This window comes from Silurus aristotelis (assembly GCF_946808225.1).
Source record: "Silurus aristotelis genome assembly, chromosome: 6".
Taxonomy (NCBI): domain Eukaryota; kingdom Metazoa; phylum Chordata; class Actinopteri; order Siluriformes; family Siluridae; genus Silurus; species Silurus aristotelis.
Window position 1 is genome coordinate 15,153,946 of NC_139579.1, and position 24,284 is coordinate 15,178,229.

Sequence of the window (24,284 nt, forward strand, 5' to 3'; positions counted from 1 at the left end):
CTTGCATATTTCAGCAAGACAATGCTAAGCCACATTCTGCATCTATACCAACAGTAGTTCATAGTAGAAGAGTACAGGTGCTTAACTGGCCTGTCTGCAGTCCAGACCTTACACCGATTAAACTTTTTGGCATATCATGAAACAGAAAACATTACAAAGATGTTGAGTATCCAGAATCCTGTATCAGACACAAATGGGGCAACATTCCTCTCCTAAAAGTATAGAAACTGGTCTAGTCCTTTCCCAGCCGTTTAGATGTTTCAATGCTACACGTTGGTAAAAATGTCCCAGTTTCAACTTTTATGAAACATGTTGTGTCCATAAAATTCCAAATAACTTAATTATTTTCTGTAAACATTGTAAACATTCCTCAGTTTAAACATTTGATATGTTTTCTGTTTTATTGTGAATAAAATATGGGTTTAGGAGATTTTCCAGATCATTGCATTCTGTTTTTATTTACTTTTATGGAATTGGGGTTGTAATTCAAGTCCTTTAAGGAAGATTCAGTCTTTAAAAGCTTCCCTATATTGTGGCCTAAAGGAAATCCATGTGGACACAAGGAGAACCTGCGAAACTCGGAATCAAACCGTATGTACCACTATGCTGTTGGTCCAGCTGTTGTTTTAACAGCCAATTTTTAAAATGTGTTTTATTTATTTCAATGGGGATTTATAAAGAAGGTTTTTAAACCATGTTGAGTATGTAGTTAGCAATGCAAAAACTGAGATGCCTGGTTCTTTATGGGACTGCGAAATGTAAGACAAACCCTTGCGTAACACAAATACAAACAAAGATCTAGCGCTCACATTTACACATGCACATGGTTAGATTGAATAAAAAAATATGAAAGAACTGAACACAAGTTCATGGTTTTACTATACTGTTATATAAATACCGAACAGTGCCAGTTTAAAGTTTGCCTGGCTGCTGATTTAATATGGACCCCATGATGTCTCTTTGATTTGAGAGAATATTTGTTTCTGCACATCGATTAGTTTAATGAAAACGGCTGATATTTTTTATTTGTGCTTAGATGTGGAATAGCAATTCATTTAGTACATCAAAACAAGAGTATGTCAAGGAGCAAACTGGTCTTGGGCTTTACCCTGAGACCATATCAACTGCACTAAATTGGGAAATTCAGAATAAATGTATTTCACAGAGAAAGTGTTCGTTCAGGCAGTTTCTTCAGTTTTTCATTATAGAACTGTGGACTATATGAAGGCAAAAGTACAATATAAACTTCAACATGTTTCCCAGGTGATAGAACTTGCCTGATCTCATTTTGATGAGTGAAATCATTCCAAACAAGTAATAATTACATGCACATGGTAGAATAAACATAGCCATCCATGTGAAAGAAATATAACCATTTCTGTGGACTGGAGATGGATGTAGTTACTATAATAAGGATAATTAAATGAACCATTCCGAAGGGCAACTGTTATGTAACAGGCACATATGTGACAATTAAGGTAAAGGAGAAAGACTCAGAGCTCAGGCATGGTAAGAGACTATTAATCTCACAGCTGTTTCATCTTAAGCAGACCAGGTGATAATATTTGAACATAATTTATACATTTGCACTAATTTTGCATTATAATAATCCATGCAGTCTTGGATGCATTCCTTTGAATATGCCTACCCTATTTGGCTTTTTCTTGTGATAACCAGATCAATAACCAGGAGCAATAGTACAATTTTGATAAGTAAATAGCAAAGCAACCCTTTGCATACACCCTTTGAAGTTTAAACCGTAATTTCTCATACAGCTAATTCATGTATTTAATATGTGGGTTGCAATTAGTTGAGTCATACTACACATAGACTTTTTTTTTACCACAGTTAAAACCAAGAATACATTTGTCCATCTGTGCCCATGCTAAAATCGTAAAAAAATATGAAGTCCCAAAAAACTGGCTTGTTTATAGCAAACATTATATTAGTTATGGTTCAGTAAAACCTTTAGTACAATGAAAAAAGTCTAAAAGTTTGCTTAACGACATTTTCCCCCATTGCCCCCATCGCATCTATAGCATGGCAGGCCAAATTAAAAGTCACCAAGAGCCAACTTTGGCCCATGTTCCATGGTTTGGGCAGCTCTGCTTTAAATGCATGTGTCTCTATTAAACTATTGATTATTTAATGAGTCAAACTAAACAGGGCATGCAGTTACAGACATAATCAATGAGGAAATGGTGTGATGTCCTGATATATTTTTTTGCTCGCATACCAAAGCAATATGTCAAGGATTACAATTATTTCAATTTATTTAAGTCTTTTAACCTTTAATAGTTACAATTAATGGAAGCTATAAACTGTCATTCCCTTACCTGCTTCTCTACTGAATGCCCCTTTAACTCTTCAATAATGTCTCCTTACAAAAATCCACCATGCAAATCCCTGTGATTTGTTATTATTAAAACACTATTATATTAGTTCAAATGAATTCATATACAAACCTATGATTTTATTTTATTTAGAATCTCCTGACCAATCAGATTTGAGAATTCAACAGCATTGTGATGCAGATTTAAGTGTAATCCAACAAATATCTACAAGCAATAGGGACCATGCCTTAGGATACTATTCCCTTAATCTATGTACACACAGACCCAAACACAAACATGTCATGATTCAGATTTCATGTTTCTGTTCTCTTTATGCTAAATCAGAGCAACCATTTTTGCAAGAGCACACTCTCCAAGTGACATTTATAAGATCATTTACACATACTAAGGATATCGCTTTGGGGTGAGAGACTGCTAATTGGATAATTGTTTAACATCATTTTCTCCTTAGTACCCTTATTTGCCCATTAAGACATGCCTTCAGGCACGAGGTTAATGCATGCTAACGAGGAGGAAAAATGTGACACACTGGTCAGAACTGTCTGTTAGCCGAGTGATCCCTTAGGCAATCGCCATTGACTCAGTTAATGTTGATCCGCAAGGCTCCTGGCAAGATCACGCTTTTCGAATTAGTGAGACGAGGGATTAGTGGTGTTGCCTCGTTGGTCTCAGCCTGACCTTCTAAGTGTCTGAGCTAATCTGAGACTTTACTTAGAAAACACTTCAAATCTACATGAAAAAGATTAATCAGCTCCAGTTTTAGTTTGAGTTTTTTAAATGGATATAATTAATCATTACAGATATTAGACTCATTATTTAAGTGTACAATATTATCTTGCTGTTAGCCACAGTTCATTTAATTCTTGGACTTGGACTCTGATAAAACACATTTTCATATTTATATGCCTAAGTTTTGGAACTCAAGCATAAATATAATCGCTTAGATTTTTTCAACACTGTAACAATGACAAAATAATAAAAAAACAAATCACTGATTCCGGCCAAATTTTATACAAATTCCAAATTTATATCTGAGCTCTGTAATTTTGTAAATATATGTTAATTGACTGCTCTTAAAGTGATTATTATAAGATTTAATTACAATAAACCATATGTAAGATTAATAAAACTATTTCTAAACTTTTTTGTTAATTTCAAGCTTGAAAAATAGTCTAGCTTCTTTTTTTGCCATATAATATCGTTTTATTTTAAAGGAATAAAAAAAAAAAAATAAGCCAATAAAATATGAAACAATGACAATTTTAATTGTTTAAAAATGGCTATAACAAGCTTTTATCATTTTATATTTGAAAACTGTAGTCTTATAATAGGCAATTGTTAAAACCTCTGGTTTAATATATAAAAAAAATTATTTTGATTTTTGCAGTGGAGACCAATTAATCTTCTTCCACGACTGTACAGCATGTCTTTTACTTTATCCAATTTTGTACACTGCGGGAACTGTTGTCCAAGCAGTTGGCCCTGATTCACTGGCATTAAAGCTCTCTTTCTCTCACTATCTGACTCACTCATTCACTCACTTACTCACTCGGTGTTACTCCCTCTGACGCACTTTTTCGATTTCCCCGTGCTGGTTTCTATGTTTAAGCACTGAGGGGCTAATATTCCTCTTGAGCAATATGTCATAGTGCATCCTAGTCATTATTTTTGAAACCATAAAACACCACAGAGCAGCCAGGAGAAGCCACTGCTGTTTAACAATATTTGTCTGTAAATATTTCTATAGAATTAAATGAAATTCTAATTGCAACCAGCAGATGAAAAGATTAGATTAGGGAACAGATTGAAAAAAAACAAGTCACAACAAGGTGACACATTCATATGAAAGAATCTTTCCCTTCCATGTGTCCTTCCAAGAGAATTGGTAGAATCATAAAAACAAGTAAATTCAATTTTTTAATTTCCTAACAGAATTTTCAAGGAGTGGAATGCGAGAGCAGATTATTTATATTAATGAAAAAGGAAAAAAAAGGTTAAACAATAACAATGACTAGATAAAAATAATATTTAATATTTGTTGAAATCATTTCTATTCAATTATCCTAACAATAAAAATAAAAACTGATTGATTTATAAAAATAACACAAAACACAATTTGTAGGAAAGATGTACCAAGCGTTCAATGACCTTTAAACCATTTGGTTGGCTTACATGATGTTGGGCGGTTATTGGATTGATAGCGCTCGATTAATGGCCTTTAATTACACAGTGGTTTAACAGGTCAAAGCACTGGGCATGCTCTAATCACACTAATCAGTGTCTATTGATGTAAAACCTTTTTTCTCCTATACCTCTGCTAGGTTAAAAGGAAGCAAGTAGCGGGAAAACTGAAGCATGCCAAATCAGTACCATCTCTTTCAAATGTCATTATACACAATAAAATGGCACAATTTGACCATCTCATGCAACAATCTTGTGTGCCAGAATGAAGTTTTTGTGCTGTAGAACTAGCTTATTGTTTCATGTCATAATGAATTTTATCATGAATTACAGTACCCTGTGCCATGTATGTTTATTAATTATATATTCTACTTGAAGTTGCAACTGCAACATAGCTTTAGATGTCCACTTCTAATAAATCAAAGACTTCCTTTTTTCAAATAATCAAAATAATATTGCAGCTTGTTTAATATTTATATCGAGCCAAATGTGTCATTAATATATTAGTTTTCTAAGGATATACTACAAGGCAAAAAATAGCATAGAAGAACACAACAATAACAACTTGCTGACTATGTCTACTGGCTGCGTGACAGGAATATAATGATAGTGATATCATAGTGTATATATAGAAGAATTGAGTCTTTCTGAGGCTCTATGCCCAGTTTGGGTAGTCGATCTAGTTGATCACTTCCTGTGCCTCTATTTCTGTATTGATTGATGGCTTTTTGCTGCCTGTTTGCTTATTTGTGCCAGTGCTGCATCCATCTGTGATGGAAGCTTTTGGCACAGGACAAACTCATTGCAGTGACATCAGATTTTGGCCTGCAGCTCCTACTCAAAATACACTGCACAAATGAATTAAATCCTAGAGTGCTTCTGGAATATCCTGCATATTTCAATTGAAATCAGGTTCATATGTATAGTGTTTCTTTTTTTAATAATTTTTACCATGTACATTGTCAGAAAGCGCTTTACAAAAATATTTAAATTCTGCATGGAAACTTTAAATGTTTAACTTTATTCCTAATAAGCAAGTCAAAGGTGATAGGGAGCAACTCTTAATCACCTCCTGGAGATGACCTGAAAAAAAAACCTTGAGAGATCCTAGACTCATCTGGGTGACATTGATTTGTTCAATTATAAATCGTTCTCTTCTATTACTGTGTGCTATATGCTCAAAAAGTGTTCGGAAAATTATTGATTGTTTGTCTGTGAAACCTCAAAATCTGCCTCAAATAAAAAGCTTTTAACTTATTAAACAACAGGCTTGACTTAAAATATGTTTGTAGCCTAGAATTGGGGCTGTGACTTAGTTGGAAAATGATTTGAATATTCAATAACTTTAAGGCTTTTAAGAAAAAGTGTTGTATTTTGTTGTAGCCTTTACTATCCTGATGGCAACAAAAAGCCTGTACCTTTTGATGGAAGTAGATGTTCACAATCATCTTAAAAAAAAAAAAAAAAAATCTAACATTTAAAAGAAAAAATATGAAATGAAACATTTTTGAAACATGAAAATATTGTCTATTTCGGGAAATTAAAGGTATGCATTTTTTTCCAAAATTATAACAAACATTATGCAGCTTTGTCTTATGTGCATTAATACTTAAAAAAAAATTCACAAACATTATAACATTAAACACAGTTTAACATTTGGCACACTATATTTTATTGAAGCGCCATGAGATTACTAGGGTTTAAAGTCAAGAACCATTAGGATGGATTTGGACTGTAAGTAATATAAGCAGTGTGCTACAATGGCTTACAGCAGATGCCCAAACAGTTTTGCATTTGACAACCAAAACAGTGAAGGAACTATAATGAATGGACGTTTGTTATCAACCCGAGGAGGGGTTCCCTTCTAAGTCTTTTGCCCTGAAGGTTTCTACCTCATACCATTTAGATAGTTCTTCCTTGGCTTGCTCATTAGGGTTAAACTTTTAGGGACTAATTTATGCTAAAATGTACATTTGTAATATATTTATTTCTGTAAAGTTGCTTTTGAACAATGTACATTGTTAGCAATTATGAATGTTATACCTTTAGAGTATTACATTGTTTTAACTTTAATCTAATTGTATCACTTCTTGACAATGAAAAGGCAGACCGGTTTTTACACTGACCATTATACGTTTTATGGATTTAAAGCTCCTACCTTTTTCAAGAGGCTTGGTCTCATCTACAGTAATGTAAATAAAACTGTGTAATCAGTAAAAGAAACATAATATCTGAAAGCACTTTGTTTTGCACTAACTTTACTGTTCTATATATAACCTAAATGGTAGGAAGTCATTGTCTTTGGCATGAATTAGCATGGCTAGCAACTTTGAAAAATGTTCTCTGATAAAAAAGAATTCCTGCTTATAAATGTGCGAATTTATAGATCTTCATTCACTTTTTAAAATGAATGTCATATGAACTGTGATATAGGATAATTAATCGTGAATCATTTGCAATCTAGTTGCACTTGCACAACAAGAAGAAAAAATATTGACATTTTACCAAATAGATTAAAACTAAAGTAATGAGTCTGGGTTGAAAATGTAAGAAGTAGAAAGTACATATATTTGTGTAAAAAAAATTTTGACTGAAAGTAAAAAATTGTCAGAAAAATAAATGGTGAAGTAAAGTACTGATACCGGAAAAATCTACTTAAGTAGAGTAACAAAGTATTTGTACTCTACAGTTATTTGTTAATTCCCTCCTGTGAGCCCTGATCAAAATACCTGATCTAACTACAATAATACAAAAATGTTGGGTAACAAATCGACAGAAAAGGCTGACTAAAGAGGTAAGAAATACATTTCTAGGGTGTAATTATATACCAAACAACAATTTCAATTTTTGCAGCATTATAAATGTAACCGATGATCTTTTGCTCTAAATTAAAAAAATAATATTTTCAATACTCTTTATATGTTTTTTGTGTAAAGACCTTCTAGTGTATCAGTATCTTTTCCTAAGTGTTGGCCTACACCATAAACATCACTGCCCATTATCGGGATTAAGTACAGGGATTATGTTTTCTACAAGTTCTGCTCATTGTTTTGCTTACCTGACATGGATTTTGCCTCTTCTACCTGCACTGCTAAGGATTTAGTTTTGTCCCTCTTTAATTCTGAGGATATCGTTCCACTTCCCTGCCATGCTGCGGATGTTGCTCTGTCTTCCTGCTCTTCCCACCTGCTTCACAGAGATTATTGCTCCCTTCTTTTTGCTTCCCAAAGAACGTTGCATCCACCCCCTTCTTCCAATTTGAGAAAGGACTTTGCGCATTGGGAGCTGTTAGTTTGGAGGGGCTATGGTTGGGACATGGGGCTTTCTCAGGATTATGGACTATGTAATATGTTTCACATTCATGATCAGTGCCACCCTATATTGGGGGAAGGTGGTAGCTCAGTGGTTAAGGCTCTGGGTTATTGATCAAAAGGTCAAGGGTTAAAGCCCCAGTATCACCAAGCTGCCGCTCTTGGGACCCCTGAACAAGGCTACTTAACTTCTGTGGTCCAGGGTTGCTGTATCATGGCTGACCCAGTGCTTTGGCCACAGCTCCTAACATTGCTAGGATATGGGAAGAAAAAAAATCACTGAGCTCTAAAGTACATGTGACAAGTATGAAGCACCATCACCTCACCTTTCACTGGACTCTTCGTGTTTTGTTAGTCTTTCCATGATTTTTGTCAGCCCACAATGTTTCATTCATGTCAAGGTTATGGTTTTCTTGGTTATGTTTCATGTTATTCAATGCTTTTTTTTATATATATATTTGCACCATTATTACATGACACCCACCATCTAGTTGTCTAAATAACAATTGGCTTTTGAAAATGTATTTGAAAAACACTCCACATTCATTCTAAGAAATATTGTAAAATGTCCTCACAGTGGCAGTGATGTTTTTGTAGATACTTCACGTCATGCTTATAGTTTCATTGTATTATCTTTTCCATTTATGTCTGTAATAGGAAACATACTGCATTTCACATTGCAGAAAGAATCTTTCAGGCTGTTTGAGTACAGTGATGTATTGTACAACTATAAACATAAGCTACTGGAGTACATTATCTGTAGTATTGGAGTATTTTTACGGTCACACTAATGGATTCCATAATTAAAGAAATTGAGCAAACAGCAGAACCTGGTACAAGACATATATTGGTGTGCTGCTTTATTAAACATAAAAGCAGTATAAGCAGGATAATATCATCATCTGTGCTCAGGAAATATCTAAGCCTTGTACTTGCACAGGAAAGGCAGAATTAATTCAACCAGTGGTCTGTCTTGAACTGGGCATGAGATGTATGTATTAATGAAAGCCTAAACTTACAGCCATTCTGGGCAATAAATAGCATTCCCTCCATGACCTACTAATGAAACAGAGCAGCTCCTTTAATAGATGAAAAGATAAAGAAAATCTGCCAGAAATTCACTTTCTCCCCAACAATGACTACACAACACAGTCAGGAATCCAATACTCCTCTATTGTCAAGCTTCACAACCTTGATAGAAGATGAGATACTGCAAGTCATCCAATCTTGCAATCCCACCACCTGTCCTCTGGATCCAATCCCTTCAACTATGCTTCAGACCATCACACAAGATCTCCTGGCCTTCATCTCTAAAATCATCAATGGGTCCTTAACATCTGGCTATGTGCCTACTACCTTCAAGCAAGTAAGGGTCATTCCCATCTTCAAAAAACCTGCTCTGGATCCATCAGACAACTACAGACCGGTATCACTTCTCTTCTTTCTTTCTAAATCTCTGAAACGCACTGTTTTTAAACAACTGTTTGTCCATTTCTCACAGAACAACCTCCATGATCCAAACCAGTCTGGGTTCAAAGCGGCACATTTCACAGAGACGGCCCTTTTGGCTGTTTCTGAAAAACTGCATGCTGCTTGATCAGCCAAGCTGTCATCTGTATTTATCTTCCTGGACCCCTTAGCAGCATTTGACACAATCAACCACAAGACTCTCTTGTCTACCCTCAAGAGCCTCGGAACAGCATGGGAACGGTTTGCTTCCTACCTGGAAGGTCGCTCATACCAGGTAACATGGAGGGGATCCACACTCGCCCCCCATGCAGACTCACCACTGGTGTCCCACAAGGCTCGGTACTTGGTCCCCTTCTTTTCTCCCTCTATACCCACTCCACTGGTGACGTCATATTCTCACATGGGTTTTCTTACCGCTGCTATGCAGATGACACTCAACTCAACAATCTTTTCTTTTCCTCCATCAGATACCACAGCTTCTGCTGGAATCTCGGCATGCTTGACAGACATATCTTCATGGATAAGTGCTCATCAAATAAAAATCAACCCCAGCAAAACAGAACTACTGGTCGTCCCAGGTGATTCATTTCCAGGTCAAGATCGCTGAATAACTCTTCTCTCTTCTGCTCTCCCCTTCAGCCACTGCTCGTAACCTTGGGGTAACTATAGACAATGAACTGTCCTTCTTCCCACATGTCGCTAATGTGGCTCGTTTCTGTCGATTTCTTCTCTACAACATCTGAAGGATTCAACTATTTCTGTCCACACAGGCTGCCCAGGTGCTTGTTCAGTCTCTTGTCATTTCAAGACCCGACTACTGCAAGTCTCTGCTGGCAGGTCTTCCCCTGAATGCTATTCGTCCACTGCAAATGATCCAAAACACAGCTGCATGACTTGTGTTCAGTATGCCCAAGTTCTCCCACACCACCCCACTGCTGCTGTTAGTGACTGTCAAAGTACAGACATAAATAAAAACTATACATTTAGCTTGGACTATACAAGACAAAACAGACAAGACAAGACAATACAGACTATGTGAGACAGTATAGACAGTGTGAGTATTAAATAGGGATACAGGTTATATGACAGATCAGTAATGTACATAAAGTGTGAGTGCATGGTAGTGCAAATGACAGTATTGTGCGTCAGGTATGATAAAGAGTTTACTATGGAACTTTGTGCAATTTAAAGCAGCCATAGTGTGTGTAACATATACGGATAATGTGATGACTGACAGCTCTGTGCAGTACTTATAGATATGAAGCAGGGAATATAATTATTGTCAGTTGTTAATGAGGCTGATTGCTTAGGGAAATAAACTGTTCGGGTGTCTGGCAGGTTTGGTGAACAAAGTTCTGTAGCGCCTGCCAGAAGGGAGGAGCTGAAAGATGTTGTGTCCTGGGTGCGAAGGGTCAGTAGTGATTTTTTTCTGCCCGGTTTCTGGTTCTTGTATGGTACAAGTCCTGGAGAGAGGGCAGGGGAGCACCAATGGTTTTTTTTTGCTGTTTTAACGGTTTTCTGCAGTCTGTTTCTAGCCTATTTTGTTGCTGCTCCAAACCAGATGGTGATTGATGAGCACAGGACAGATTCAATGACTGCAGTGTAGAACTGAATCAACAGCTCCTGTTGCAGACTGTACTTCCTTATTTGGCGTAGAAAGTACATCCTCTGCTGGGCCTTTTTCAGAATGGAGTTTATGTTGGATTCCCATTGTAAATGTAATAGAGGTTTCATTCACACACAATTGCTCTCAGCCAGTCTTAGAATTAGCCATATATAAACCTGAGTACTTGCACTACTCACTATTTATATCCATTTGCACAGACACTACTATTAATGTTTTGCTTTACACTGTTTACAATGTTCAGACTTTGATAATGTTTGCACTGGCACTTCACATTAGGCCTGCTCTTGTAGCAGCAATTTATATACTCCCACTGCACTTTATACACATTCACTGTATCAATAGATTATGCTGGGATTTTGTAGGATCAGAGTAAGGTACATGATTGAACCTATACCATTCAGTTGTTAATGATCATCAATTTCATATGTGGGTTCTTTAACTAAAACATTTTCGATTTTGTTAATTGCTAAAAACATACTATTGACACCTTTAATTTTGAAAGAATGATTCACAACATTCAATAAAATACATTCTAATAAAAGTACAGAGAAAAGTTCACAATGATGTTATTCACATTATGTGTATATTAACGCTCTCATTCTAATGAATGATCACTTTTATAATAACAGTTTAGTAATCTATGCCTAAAATAAAATGGATTCAAATGTATTTAACAATTATTCATACTGACATAGTAAAAATAAAATTAGTTAATGTTATTGAAAACAAAAATCATCTTACAGAGAAACCAAACATTTTTTGTCCTGAAGACTTTATCTCTATTTTTTTATACTAATAAAAGAACAATGCAGATATACCCGTGTCATTGAAAAAAACTATCAACACAATCACATTTCTTTACAATATTTCTTTATTAATTTTATTCCACTTTAGATTATCACATTATTCTGGTCAGGTTACTGTGGATATTGCGCTTAACCTGGGGACATCAGGCAAGAATACAAACTTCAAAGTCCGCCAGCCCATCAAAGTTAGAACCTTCAGTTATTTTCAAACAAAATATTGTAATATAAAATAATAATCTAATAGTACGTAATAATTGAATGATTAAGACACTAAATAAAACATAGATTGGAGTTATTAGAATGTTATTTTTATTAAATTTTACCTTAAAATAACAACAACAACAGAGAATTGAATCAGTTGACTCTACAGGCAAAAAGGCTAAGAAACTATCAAAAAGGGGGAAGCAGTGTATTAATCCTATTGAAAAAAGACAATTATATTTGACAACATCTAGGTAAAATTATTTGTCGAAAATATGAAGCTGCTGACTGGTTGGATAGTGAATTAGCAATTGTAAGGTAATATTGGAAATGTCTGGTTGACCTTTAATGGTTAGGTGTTCCATTTGCCATATAGGCAAAGGACAAATTGGATTTATTTGTATCTATTTCTTGTCTAATATAATACCTTCAAGAATGTATTGATAATTTGCAGTCTTGGTCTCTCATTTCATTTTTCTAGGTAGACAAATGCTTGCTACTTAATGCTTTTATTTGATAAATTATTAAATTGTAAAAAAAAAAAATTCTTTTACTTTCAATTTTTGGTTAAGGATAATTGTAATGTTTCATTTTATTACCTGGTCGACTAAAGTGAGTTGCATGACAATTTGCCACTACTAAAATCTTACAGAAGGTCATTTCGGGCATGTTTTAGCTCTACATTGAATTGACCCCCATCTGACTGCATCCTGTCCATCTGACAGGATGGTTGTCGATTCAATAAGCAAATTTGATTATTGAAATACCATGACTTTAACTTGCTTACAGACTCAAACGCATGATTAAACATAAATTGCACCCCCTCAACTCCTCTTGAAACATGAAATATGGGGAGAGGACATTCCCAAAAATTCAGCTTCCTGTGAAAGTCAGATTTTAAGCAGTACAGTCCACATGTTTTGAAGCTTTAATGACCTGTCTGCAAGTTAGTGACAAAAAAAAGACTCATTCTTTAAGCTACAGGTTTTCCCAGTCATCAATATGGTGTCATCAAATGTACACATGTAGAAAAATAAGACATTTTTCTACTTGCTTTATCAGTCATGTACACATTTCCAAACACTGCAGCACAACACATTGTTTTTTTTTGTTTTTTTTTATTTATTCTTGATGCTAATATAGGAATACCATTGTATGACTAGCAAACACTCTTTACTTAAATACACAAAGAGAACTCCAATTAAACATGCTCTCCTAATGTGATCTACTTTTAACTTTTCAAGGACACTTTGCAAGTTGTTTAGATGGCACCATCTAAATATCAATCATGATTAAATTACAGATAAAAAGGACAATTCGATTTTTAATTCATCAATGAATCAGTTATTATTCAATTACATTTTTATGTTAAATGAACTGCTATTGTTTTCATTCATTTATTCATCAGCAACACTTTATCATCACCATGAGAGAAAGACATCCCTCCTCCTTTTCAGCTTCCATTTTCTCCACACTTGGACACATGGAACATTATTAGAGTGGTAGATTGAATAATTTCATATAATAAATGATCGTGTGGATTTTTCCTTCAATTCCTAAGCCAAACCTCCTACTTATTTATTTGTATTAAAAATGATTTACAAATTGTAAAATAATGAAACATCCAACAAGTACAAATAATATGTTTAAAGATTTAATAAGTATTTATTCATCTATTTATAAGATTTTAAATGTAAAAGCAAAACAAGCAATGACAGTCAACATAAGTGGCAAAGTATAAAAAACAGCATTGATAAAATAACTAAAATATTAAAACAATCAAGGAATTGTTGAGAAAAGCAAATTCTGTGTGTGTGTGTGTGTGTGTGTGTGTGTGTGTGTGTGTGTGTGTGTGTGTGTGTGTGTGTGTGTTTTAATACCTATCTCAGCGTGCAACAATTGTATGTGTGTGAGATGAAAAACGTAAAAAAATACCTAATAAAAAACATTTCCTAACACATTATCCAAGTTGGTCTCTCAGACACTGTATATTTTATATTGTAAATAACATACCACTTCTCTCTTTTGAGTGTCCATACTCTTCTTCCAATCTGATTATAATTTTGTGTTACAAAAGTGCAGAACTGGTGGTCTACAATTAACATTAAACTGCAGGCTTGTAATTACAGCCCCTTCAACTGGTTCAACATTTCTAAATTGTTTACACATTTCCTAAACAATATTATGTAATTATCTATATTGTTTATATCATTATGAGGACAGAAAGTCTGTGGGGAAAACTACAGACACATAGCTCGGAAGCAACGGTCAGAATATTATATTATTTTCCCTTATATGTCTCTTACAAAAAGCACAGCATGATTTCAGTGAAAGAACAAAACATCTGAAGGACAATCTGAGGATAAAGTATACTTCATCCATTTAATTAATTCTTTGCTTATACTGTTATATATAAAAATTTATAATTTCCTTTCTGGCTCTCTGTCCTGCATCAAGAATACTAATCTCATGGTTGATATAGATTATCTGTCCTTCGTTATTTATTTTATGTATTTTCTTTTCCTGATTTGTATTGATACTGTACACTCCTGCTCCTGTGACCTTCTCAATTCCATATTTCATTTTAGGAATGTAATACATGCAGAATAGAGGTACTTTAAACAACATTGGGAAAATCACATATACAGCTTATGTTACTATTGTGCTTCCACACTAAACGTCATGGCTAGTGTGAACTTTTATTGGAAAGGTAGTACAGAAAATACTTTCTTCTAAGTAACAATTCAGTATGCGGGTTTTAAAGGGGAAAAAACAGGATAAGTTGCTGGTGACATCACAATGGATCTGCAACAGGCTTTACTTTTTATATATCCTACAAATTGTTGTAACTATACTAGAAGACCATTCACCTAAAATAATAAAAAAAAAAAAAATGATATTGTCCTTTGACAATAAAAATGGAAAGCTCTGTCCAACACAACAATTCAAAATATTCTCTATGTGTTCAATTGACAATTGTGCCAAATATGACAAATATAGTGTTTAATGTCTTGTCTCCCACCCCTCAATGAAAACACACTTTGGAAAGAGGAAACAAAATCTTTTTCAACACACACCTTTTTTCCTTACCTTTTCAGGAATTTCTTGTTTTTATTTTATATAACAGAGAACGAAGTTGTCATTGTTTTTAAAAGCTAGCTTTAGCATGTTTCTTTCCTCATACTCCTCTCATTAAAATACTTATTTTAATCAAATTTAGTTCATAAACTTAATATTTTTAGGTAAAATATATGTAATATGTTCTCTTGAATGTGACTGACTGCATATTTTATTTTACTGTGTAGGTCAGTTCAGAGAAGCAGTGTGTCAGGATCTTTCGGGTTTTGGCGGCCATCTTGCCATCTGTCATTTAAGAACACAAAGGACAAATACTCAAGGTCAGATTATTCAGCCCCCCAGCCTGTCTGCTTGGCCAAGCATGCTACACGGCCTGTTGGCTCTGCCGTGAATGCCTCCTGGTCCTGCTGCATTACAGAGGGTGTCTTCCAGCCTGCCTGTCTGCTCCCAAACCTCGCTGAGGATGTCACTCCACTCACAAGCCCCAACACAGGCACCGATCTGATCCCAAGAGATCACGATCTCCTTTTGTTGCTCCCGAGCACTGAGAAAAATGACGCTTCATTCACAAGCCTTGCAGAGGGCAGCAAAAAGGGCACCACTCTGCTCCTGAGTCCTGTTGAGGTCACTACTGCAGGCCCAAGCCTTGCTGACTATGTCTGCCCCAGGATTTCTCCAAGGTGTTTGCCTGGCCACTGGGTTTCGCTGACGTCATAGTTTCTGCAGAGGACGTCGCTCCGCTTTGGACCTCTGCGGAGGACGTCACTCCACCTCAGACCTCTGCAAAGGGAGATTGTGTCGAACCTAAAGCCTGGTTGCCAAACAGAGAACTGCCCCTGGGAACAGCCACCAGGAGGCTCGCTCTACGCTTTATCTGGCCTTTCCTGACCTTCAAGGTGTCCACCACTGGCATCAGACCTTCCTCTTGCACTCGCTGAAGGATTTTTGTGGTTGTCCAGTAATTCTCTCCACCGGACCCGCTCCCAAACCCAGGGTGGGTTGCGAGGCCTTGCCTTTTCTGTATGCCACCTCTTACTCCCCAGAAAAGTGGACAAAATGGGGCCCTCTGGAGACAGCTGTGGACCTGAGCAAAATATACCATTAAACTAATCCCCTATTTAAAAGAAAAATTTATTGAAATTAGAACTTTTGCTGTAGTAAGGACAGTATAGAACTTGGTTTATAATAACCTGCAGAAAAAAGAGGTCTGGTCAATCTGCAATTTTGGAGCCAGGCATGAAAGTATTCAATTTATTGTGAGAAGCTACAGTAAGCCAGTGGATGAGAGCCAGCAACTGGATGTGGGTGAATTTGGGAGATTGATAATAAGTAATGTAGCTGAATTCTGGATCCGTTAAAGTGCTTGAAAGCATGCAGAGGAAGAGTAGCCAGGCCGAAACATTTTTTTGTAAGAAAAAGAACTAAACAAGCATCTGACTGAGTACTGTGAATGTAGTGCGAGATTCACTTGAAAATACCTTCACAGTATGTTCCAGGTCAGTTTTGACCTGGCCCAATTTTAAACACAGATTTGATTAGAATGTACACCACTTGTTTAAAGAAAAAAAGCATCTAATATCATACAATATCAAAAACAAAACAGCCTTAAAGTTTTCATTATATTTTATTGAAAATGCCCAGAACAATCTGATACTGCCTTTTATGTCTGCCCTTTATGTATGTGCTTGTTGAAAATCAGGACTAGAATCAGATTGCTGCACTGCTTTTACCAGTGTCTGTCGGATCATCTGAGAAACCCAGATAAATGACCTTTCGGATGGTAAGTGTTGCTGTTATAACCTCAGTGACTGAAATGCCAAACCACTCTTCTGATCTCTGTTGGTTAGCTGGTAATTAATGGGTTTTTAAAGTTAAACTTACTTTATAACATTGCAGGTGCTTGTGTTTGTAGATGACATGACATGACATGTCATCACATGGCAGTGTCAAGGCATGCTATGACCTCTGTTCTTTATGTAATTATGATCATACTATGTACTTCAGCGGGAAACAGGCAGAAGTGGCAAAAGTACACACATCTTTCATTTAAGTAGAAGTACAGATACTAATGTTTTAAAAGACTCTGCTAAAAGTTAAAGTACTGACTGCACTTTTTTACTCAAGGTAAAGTAAAGAAGTTTGGGGCTCTGACATGTACTTAAGTAAGAAGTAGCCATTACTACTACCTGTTTTAGAGTCACACTGGTAACTGGACCTCATGTCAAATTAACATTAGTGCTGTCAATCGATTCAAATATTTAGTCGCGATTTATTGCATGATTGTCATGAGTAACACGATTAATGCCCTCCGGGGATGAATTTCGTCAACGCATTTTGTGCCATTTTTTCCTCATAATGCTGAAACGAACTTTAAGGGTAAAGGGTCTACTTTTATTCATATACACTCATAATAACAACAAACTCTGTGCTTTTGTAATATAAAGAAAACATACAGGGTTCGCTCTCTGCCACCTCTGTCATCTCTCTTCACAGACACAAATAAAGCAACCTGAATTTCAGTGAATACTTATTTTACAGACATAATAAATATATGAATGAAAATGTCTACTTTTAAACAAATTAAGGTGCCATCTTAAACATCCAGTGGACAGTATAAGAGAACTGTACTCAAAGTTCCCAAATTATAACTACTCTAATACAAGACTCACAAATTTGTATAGTCCTGTCAAGCAGACAAAAACATGAACATGATGAATAGGACATGTGGACATGGTGTTTCATTTCTATATTGTGAGAAGATATAGTAAAATAGTCAGTATGTCAAACAATCCAGTGTTGACAAACATCATGTGAAGATACATTGGATGAACTCCATTTTGGTGTGTTTCAGGAGAAAAGTCCATTGCCATTACACTTCAGATTATCCTGGAGTTTACCACATGACTAAGAAATTGAATTTTTTCATTAACCAAACTGAATCTTTTTAAAGGCAAATTCTTGCCTTGTATTACACCTTCTTCCAATACACAATAATTATAAAGCTTTCAATCAATGTAATAGTACATTCACATTAAATGAACAACTCTACATTAATTTGACATTAAATTGGACACTGAATGCAACAATAACACCAGGTTTCTTAAATGGTGAGTGTTTTACACAGCATTCACAAATTGGTAAAGAGGGACACTGAGCTGGTATTGGTTCAAATTTATTCTAAAAATAAAAGCTGTATTGACAGACAGTGAGGAAAATAAGTATTTGAACACCCTGCTATTTTGCAAGTTCTCCCACTTAGAAATCATGGAGGGGTCTGAAACTGTCATCGTAGGTGCATGTCCACTGTGAGAGACATAATCTAAAAAAAAAAATCCAGAAATCACAATATATGATTTTTAAACTATTTATTTGAATGATACAGCTGCAAATAAGTATTTGAACACCTCCATGAGGTTGTACAAAGACATATTTAACACAAATGAAACATAAAGCTGGCATTGGGATAGAAAAATAACAAGTGATATACAGTGAGGAAAATAAGTATTTGAACACCCTGCTATTTTGCAAGTTCTCCCACTTAGAAATCATGGAGGGGTCTGAAACTGTCATCGTAGGTGCATGTCCACTGTGAGAGACATAATCTAAAAAAATAAATCCAGAAATCACAATGTATGATTTTTTTACTATTTATTTGTATGATACAGCTGCAAATAAGTATTTGAACACCTGAGAAAGTCAATGTTAATATTTGGTACAGTAGCCTTTGTTTAAAATTACAGAGGTCAAACGTTTCCTGTAGTTTTTCACTAGGTTTGCACACACTGCAGGAGGGATTTTGGCCCACTCCTCCACACAGATCTTCTCTAGATCAGTCAGGTTTCTCTCCTGTCACTGAGAAACACAGAGTTTAAACTCCTTCCAAAGATTCTTTATTGGTTTTAGGTCTGGAGACTGGCTAGGCCACGACAGAACCTTGATATGCTTCTTACAGAGCCACCCCTTGGTTATCCTGGCTGTGTGCTTCGGGTCATTGTCATGTTGGAAGACCCAGCCTCGACCCATCTTCAATGCTCTAACTAAGGGAAGGAGGTTGTTCCCCAAAGTCTCGCAACACATGGCCCCGGTCATCCTCTCCTTAATACAGTACAGTCACCCTGTTCCATTTGCAGAAAAACACCCCCAAAGCATGATGCTACCACCCCCATTCTTCACAGTAGGGATGGTGTTCTTGGAATAGTACTCATCATTCTTCTTCCTCCAAACACGTTTAGTGAAATTATGACCCAAAAGTTCTATTTTGGTCTCATCTGACCACATGACTTTCTCCCATGACTCCTCTGGATCATCCAAATGGTCATTGGCAAACTTAAGACGTGCCTGGACATGTGCTGGTTTAAGCAGGGGAACCTTCCGTGCCATGCATAATTTCAAACCATGACGTCTTAGTGTATTACCAACAGTAACATTGGAAACGGTGGTCCCAGCTCTTTTCATTGACCAGCTCCTCCCGTGTAGTTCTGGGCTGATTTCTCACCTTCCTTGGGATCATTGAGACCCCACGAGGTGAGATCTTGCATGGAGCCCCAGTCCGAGGGAGATTGACAGTCATGTTTAGCTTCTTCCATTTTCTAATGATTGCTCCAAAAGTGGACCTTTTTTCCCCATAGCCCTTTTTCCCCGTAGCCCTTTCCAGCCTTGTGGAGGTGTAAAATTTTGTCTCTAGTGTCTTTGGACAGCTCTTTGGTCTTGGCCATGTTAGTAGTTGGATTTCTACTGATTGTATGGGGTGGACAGGTGTCTTTATGCAGCTTACGACCTCAATCAGGTGCATGTAATTTAGGATAATAAATGTAGTGGAGGTGGACATTTTAAAGGCAGACTAACAGGTCTTTGAGGGTCAGAATTCTAGCTGATAGACAGGTGTTTAAATACTTATTTGCAGCTGTATCATACAAATAAATAGTAAAAAAATCATACATTGTGATTTCTGGATTTTTTTTTTTAGATTATGTCTCTCACAGTGGACATGCACCTACGATGACAATTTCAGACCCCTCCATGATTTCTAAGTGGGAAAACTTGCAAAATAGCAGGGTGTTCAAATACTTATTTTCCTCACTGTATATCACTTGTTATTTTTCTATCCCAATGCCAGCTTTATGTTTCATTTGTGTTAAATATGTCTTTGTACAACCTTTTGTCAGATATTGATTTAAATGTTTGTGTAACAAAACATTTGCAACTTATGAACAGTGTGCCTGGTGCATCATCTTTAGAACTGAAATGTGATCGATAGCAAGGCTGATGGACTTCTGGTGCTGCTGACTGAGATTGATTTCAGGTTTTTTAACAGATGCTCTGGGGCCAAGCTGCACTAGAAGGAACATAAAATCATTGCAGATTTCTGGGGATATTTGATTGTTCCATGTTGTATACAGGCAATAAAAATTTGCAAAGTGAAATGTGTCTGTCATCACAAGGGGCTGATTCTTTAAGAGTTTAGAACACGCTGTATGAGGGTTTCAACTCATGCAAGATCACATTCATACAAAGGCACATTAACAAATTGTGAATGAACTACCCTGTTTTTAACTCCAAGATTAATTAAATACGTCTGCCCCTAAGTTCTCACCAGCATACATGAAGCTCACTCTAGCAGATATAGTCATGTTGTTTTGGGAAAATGAGACAGCACTGTGGTAGTGGGGTAATCTTTGCTGCAATGCACGCCGATTATATCCTTCAGTTCACTGTGAAAAATGTTATTGTCTACCACTTGCAATAGTTCTGATTGTACACATTAAGTATGTAAAAACAAAATAGCTAAGAACGACAAAGTGTTTTAAATGGGTTTAAAAACGATTTTCTGTTGCTTGAAATTTTCTAAACATGCTGGTTTCCTAAGCATATGAATTATTTTATTTTGATTAACATTTTTTTGCAGCTAATTAATCAAGTTGCTTAAGATGTCTTAATAGTATCAGTGATATGAGTTATAACAAAGTCGTTGTAGCAGCAGTCACAAGCTGATATTATTCGTTTATTCATTTGTATACTTTTACTGAAACAGTAATGTACATCTAATGGTTTCCAAATATTTTACAAAGCAGCTGCTAATAATCATTCAAAGTATGACCAAATGGTTTTCTTATTATAGTGTAAAATAAGAGTTTGTGTACGCTAAATCAATATCATCAAACCAAAGAAACCATTGTAGACACTGATTGGAATTTGAATGATTCATTATGTTTTAATAGTCTCTAATGGTGTCCAGTAGGTTCAAAATGTGATCTCCTGTTTCCAAAAGTGTTATATTGACTGTTAATTGCAACCACTAGACTTCTTCTTCTTTTTTTTTTTCGGCTTCTCCCATAAGGGGTCGCCACAGCGGATCATCTGTCTCCACAACCCCCTGTCCTCTACATCTGCCTCCGTCACACCAAATACCTGCATGTCTTCCTTCCCCACATCCATGAACCTCCTCCTTGGCCTTCCTCGTTTCCTCCTTCCTGGTAGCTCCATCCTCAGCATTCTCCTATCGATATAACCCATGTCCCTCCTCTGCACATGGTCCAAACCATCTCAATCTCGCCTCCCTCACCTTGTCTCCAAAACATCATACATGCGCTGTTCCTCTAATAAACTCATTTCTAATCCTGTCCATCCTCGTCACTCCCAACGAAAACCTCAACATCTTCAGCTCTGCTACCTCCAGCTTCACCTCCTGTCTTTTACTCAATGCCACTGTCTCTAAACCATACAACATCGCAGGTCTCACCACAGTCCTATAAACTTTCCATTTCACTCTTGCAGATACTATTTTATCACAAATAACTGAAATAAATGTAAATAACATTAATATAGCTCCAGCCAATGCACTAGCATTAGAAACACTTATATTGCAGCATAAAGCTATGATTCAGAACGGACTGTTCCTTTAAAACTTGTCCACATGTCATCTTTATAAGTTTCAGTTCAAGGACTTCCATAACGACGTGGAGAGAGTCAGAAAGTGAACACTGAAATCTTAGCAGACATCAGATAAGTTTCCCATCTTTCTGAAGGTTTTAAACTCTGAATTAGTGAACAGTGCACTATTAAGATGCTGAGCTGGCGGGCGGCTTTAGGACCAAGTGTGATGGGGAAACTCTATACAGTAGAGAGATAAACAGAGTCGAGTAGCAGGCAGGCAGTCAGTCCTGAGAGTCAGAGAGTCGCGCGCGCGCTGCTACTGCTGCTGCATCATCATCATCATCATCATCATCACAATTCTAATGAATGAGAGCGAAGAGCTGTAAAGAAAAGAGCAGCTCTGTACAGTACGTGGATGCCAATTCGTTTTGTGGTAACGATTAACAACAAAAAAGGCTAGAGATTAGCACTTTATTTCCAGTATTCTTTCCGGAGCAGCCATGGATTATCCAGCCGGACAAACTTCCCTGACAGTACTGCTGCTCATTTTGACAGGTGGGTGTTTCATGCGTCAATTGGGGATTGATTTTCAGCGCAATTCTTTTTTTTTTTTTTTTTACTTTCATGGACTTTTGGTGGACTTCGAAAAACAGCCGTAAGCATTTTTAGATGTTCTCTTCGATTAGTTTCATGAAAGTTAATACACAAATTTGACAGACTAGTGATAATTTTTGCAATGCATGGCAACCAGTTTTGGTGATTTTCTTTCGTGATAATATATCTTGACTTCTAATGACCACTTGTGCATGAACCCAATCTGCACAGTAGTTTATCGTTATAATAATATTAGTAGTAGTAGTAGTAATAATAATAATAATAATAATAATAATAATAATGATGATGATGATGATGATGATGATGATGATAATAATAATAATAAGAATAAGAAGAGAAGAATCATATATGCAAAGAAAAGTAACCAACAAGCAAACAAACATACTGGCAAACAAACATACATCCCTGTGAGCTTAGATAGATAGATAGATAGATAGATAGATAGATAGATAGATAGATAGATAGATAGATAGATAGATAGATAGATAGATAGATAGATAGATAGATAGATAGATAGATAGATAGATAGATAGATAGATAGATAGATAGATAGATACCTTCATACTGGTGCTGAATTCAAATCATACCAAATTCATGGTTTCTAATGCAGTTACATGACAACATTAATGATGTACAGTAAGGAAAATAAGTATTTGAACACCGTGCTATTTTGCAAGTTTTCCCACTTAGAAATCATGGAGGGGTCTGAAATTGTCATCGTAGGTGCATGTCCACTGTGAGAGACATAATCTAAAAAAAAAAAATCCAGAAATCACAATGTATGATTTTTATACGATTTATTTGTATGATACAGCTGCAAATAAGTATTTGAACACCTGTCTATCAGCTAGAATTCTGACCCTCAAAGACCTGTTAGTCTGCCTTTAAAATGTCCACCTCCACTACATTTATTATCCTAAATTACATGCACCTGATTGAGGTCGTAAGCTGCATAAAGACACCTGTTCACCCGATACAATCAGTAGAAATCCAACTACTAACATGGCCAAGACCAAAGAGCTGTCCAAAGACACTAGAGACAAAATTTTACACCTCCACAAGGCTGGAAAGGGCTACGGGGAAATTGCTAAGCAGCTTGGTGAAAAAAGGTCCACTGTTGGAGCAATCATTAGAAAATGGAAGAAGCTAAACATGACTGTCAATCTTCCTCGGACTGGGGCTCCATGCAAGATCTCACCTCGTGGGGTCTCAATGATCCTAAGGAAGGTGAGAAATCAGCCCAGAACTACACGGGAGGAGCTGGTCAATGACCTGAAAAGAGCTGGGACCACCGTTTCCAATGTTACTGTTGGTAATACACTAAGACGTCATGGTTTGAAATCATGCATGGCACGGAAGGTTCCCCTGCTTAAACCAGCACATGTCCAGGCACGTCTTAAGTTTGCCAATGACCATTTGGATGATCCAGAGGAGTCATGGGAGAAAGTCATGTGGTCAGATGAGACCAAAATAGAACTTTTGGGTCATAATTCCACTAAACGTGTTTGGAGGAAGAAGAATGATGAGTACTATTCCAAGAACACCATCCCTACTGTGAAGAATGGGGGTGGTAGCATCATGCTTTGGGGGTGTTTTTCTGCAAATGGAACAGGGCGACTGTACTGTATTAAGAAGAGGATGACCGGGGCCATGTGTTGCGAGACTTTGGGGAACAACCTCCTTCCCTCAGTTAGAGCATTGAAGATGGGTCGAGGCTGGGTCTTCCAACATGACAATGACCCGAAGCACACAGCCAGGATAACCAAGG

The 24,284-nt window shown here is 36.4% G+C and overlaps 1 protein-coding gene across 2 annotated transcripts in view; it reads left to right on the forward strand.

Moving 5' to 3' along the window:
* The first annotated feature begins 21,978 nt into the window (after positions 1 to 21,978).
* ltk (leukocyte receptor tyrosine kinase) overlaps positions 21,979 to 24,284 on the forward strand; it is a 63,940-nt gene continuing 61,634 nt past the window's right edge. For both annotated transcript variants that reach the window (XM_083543574.1, XM_083543575.1), the window contains exon 1: positions 21,979 to 22,456. In XM_083543574.1, the coding sequence (XP_083399700.1) occupies positions 22,402 to 22,456 (55 nt within the window). In that variant the 5' untranslated portion in view covers positions 21,979 to 22,401. The remainder of the gene's footprint in view (positions 22,457 to 24,284) is intronic.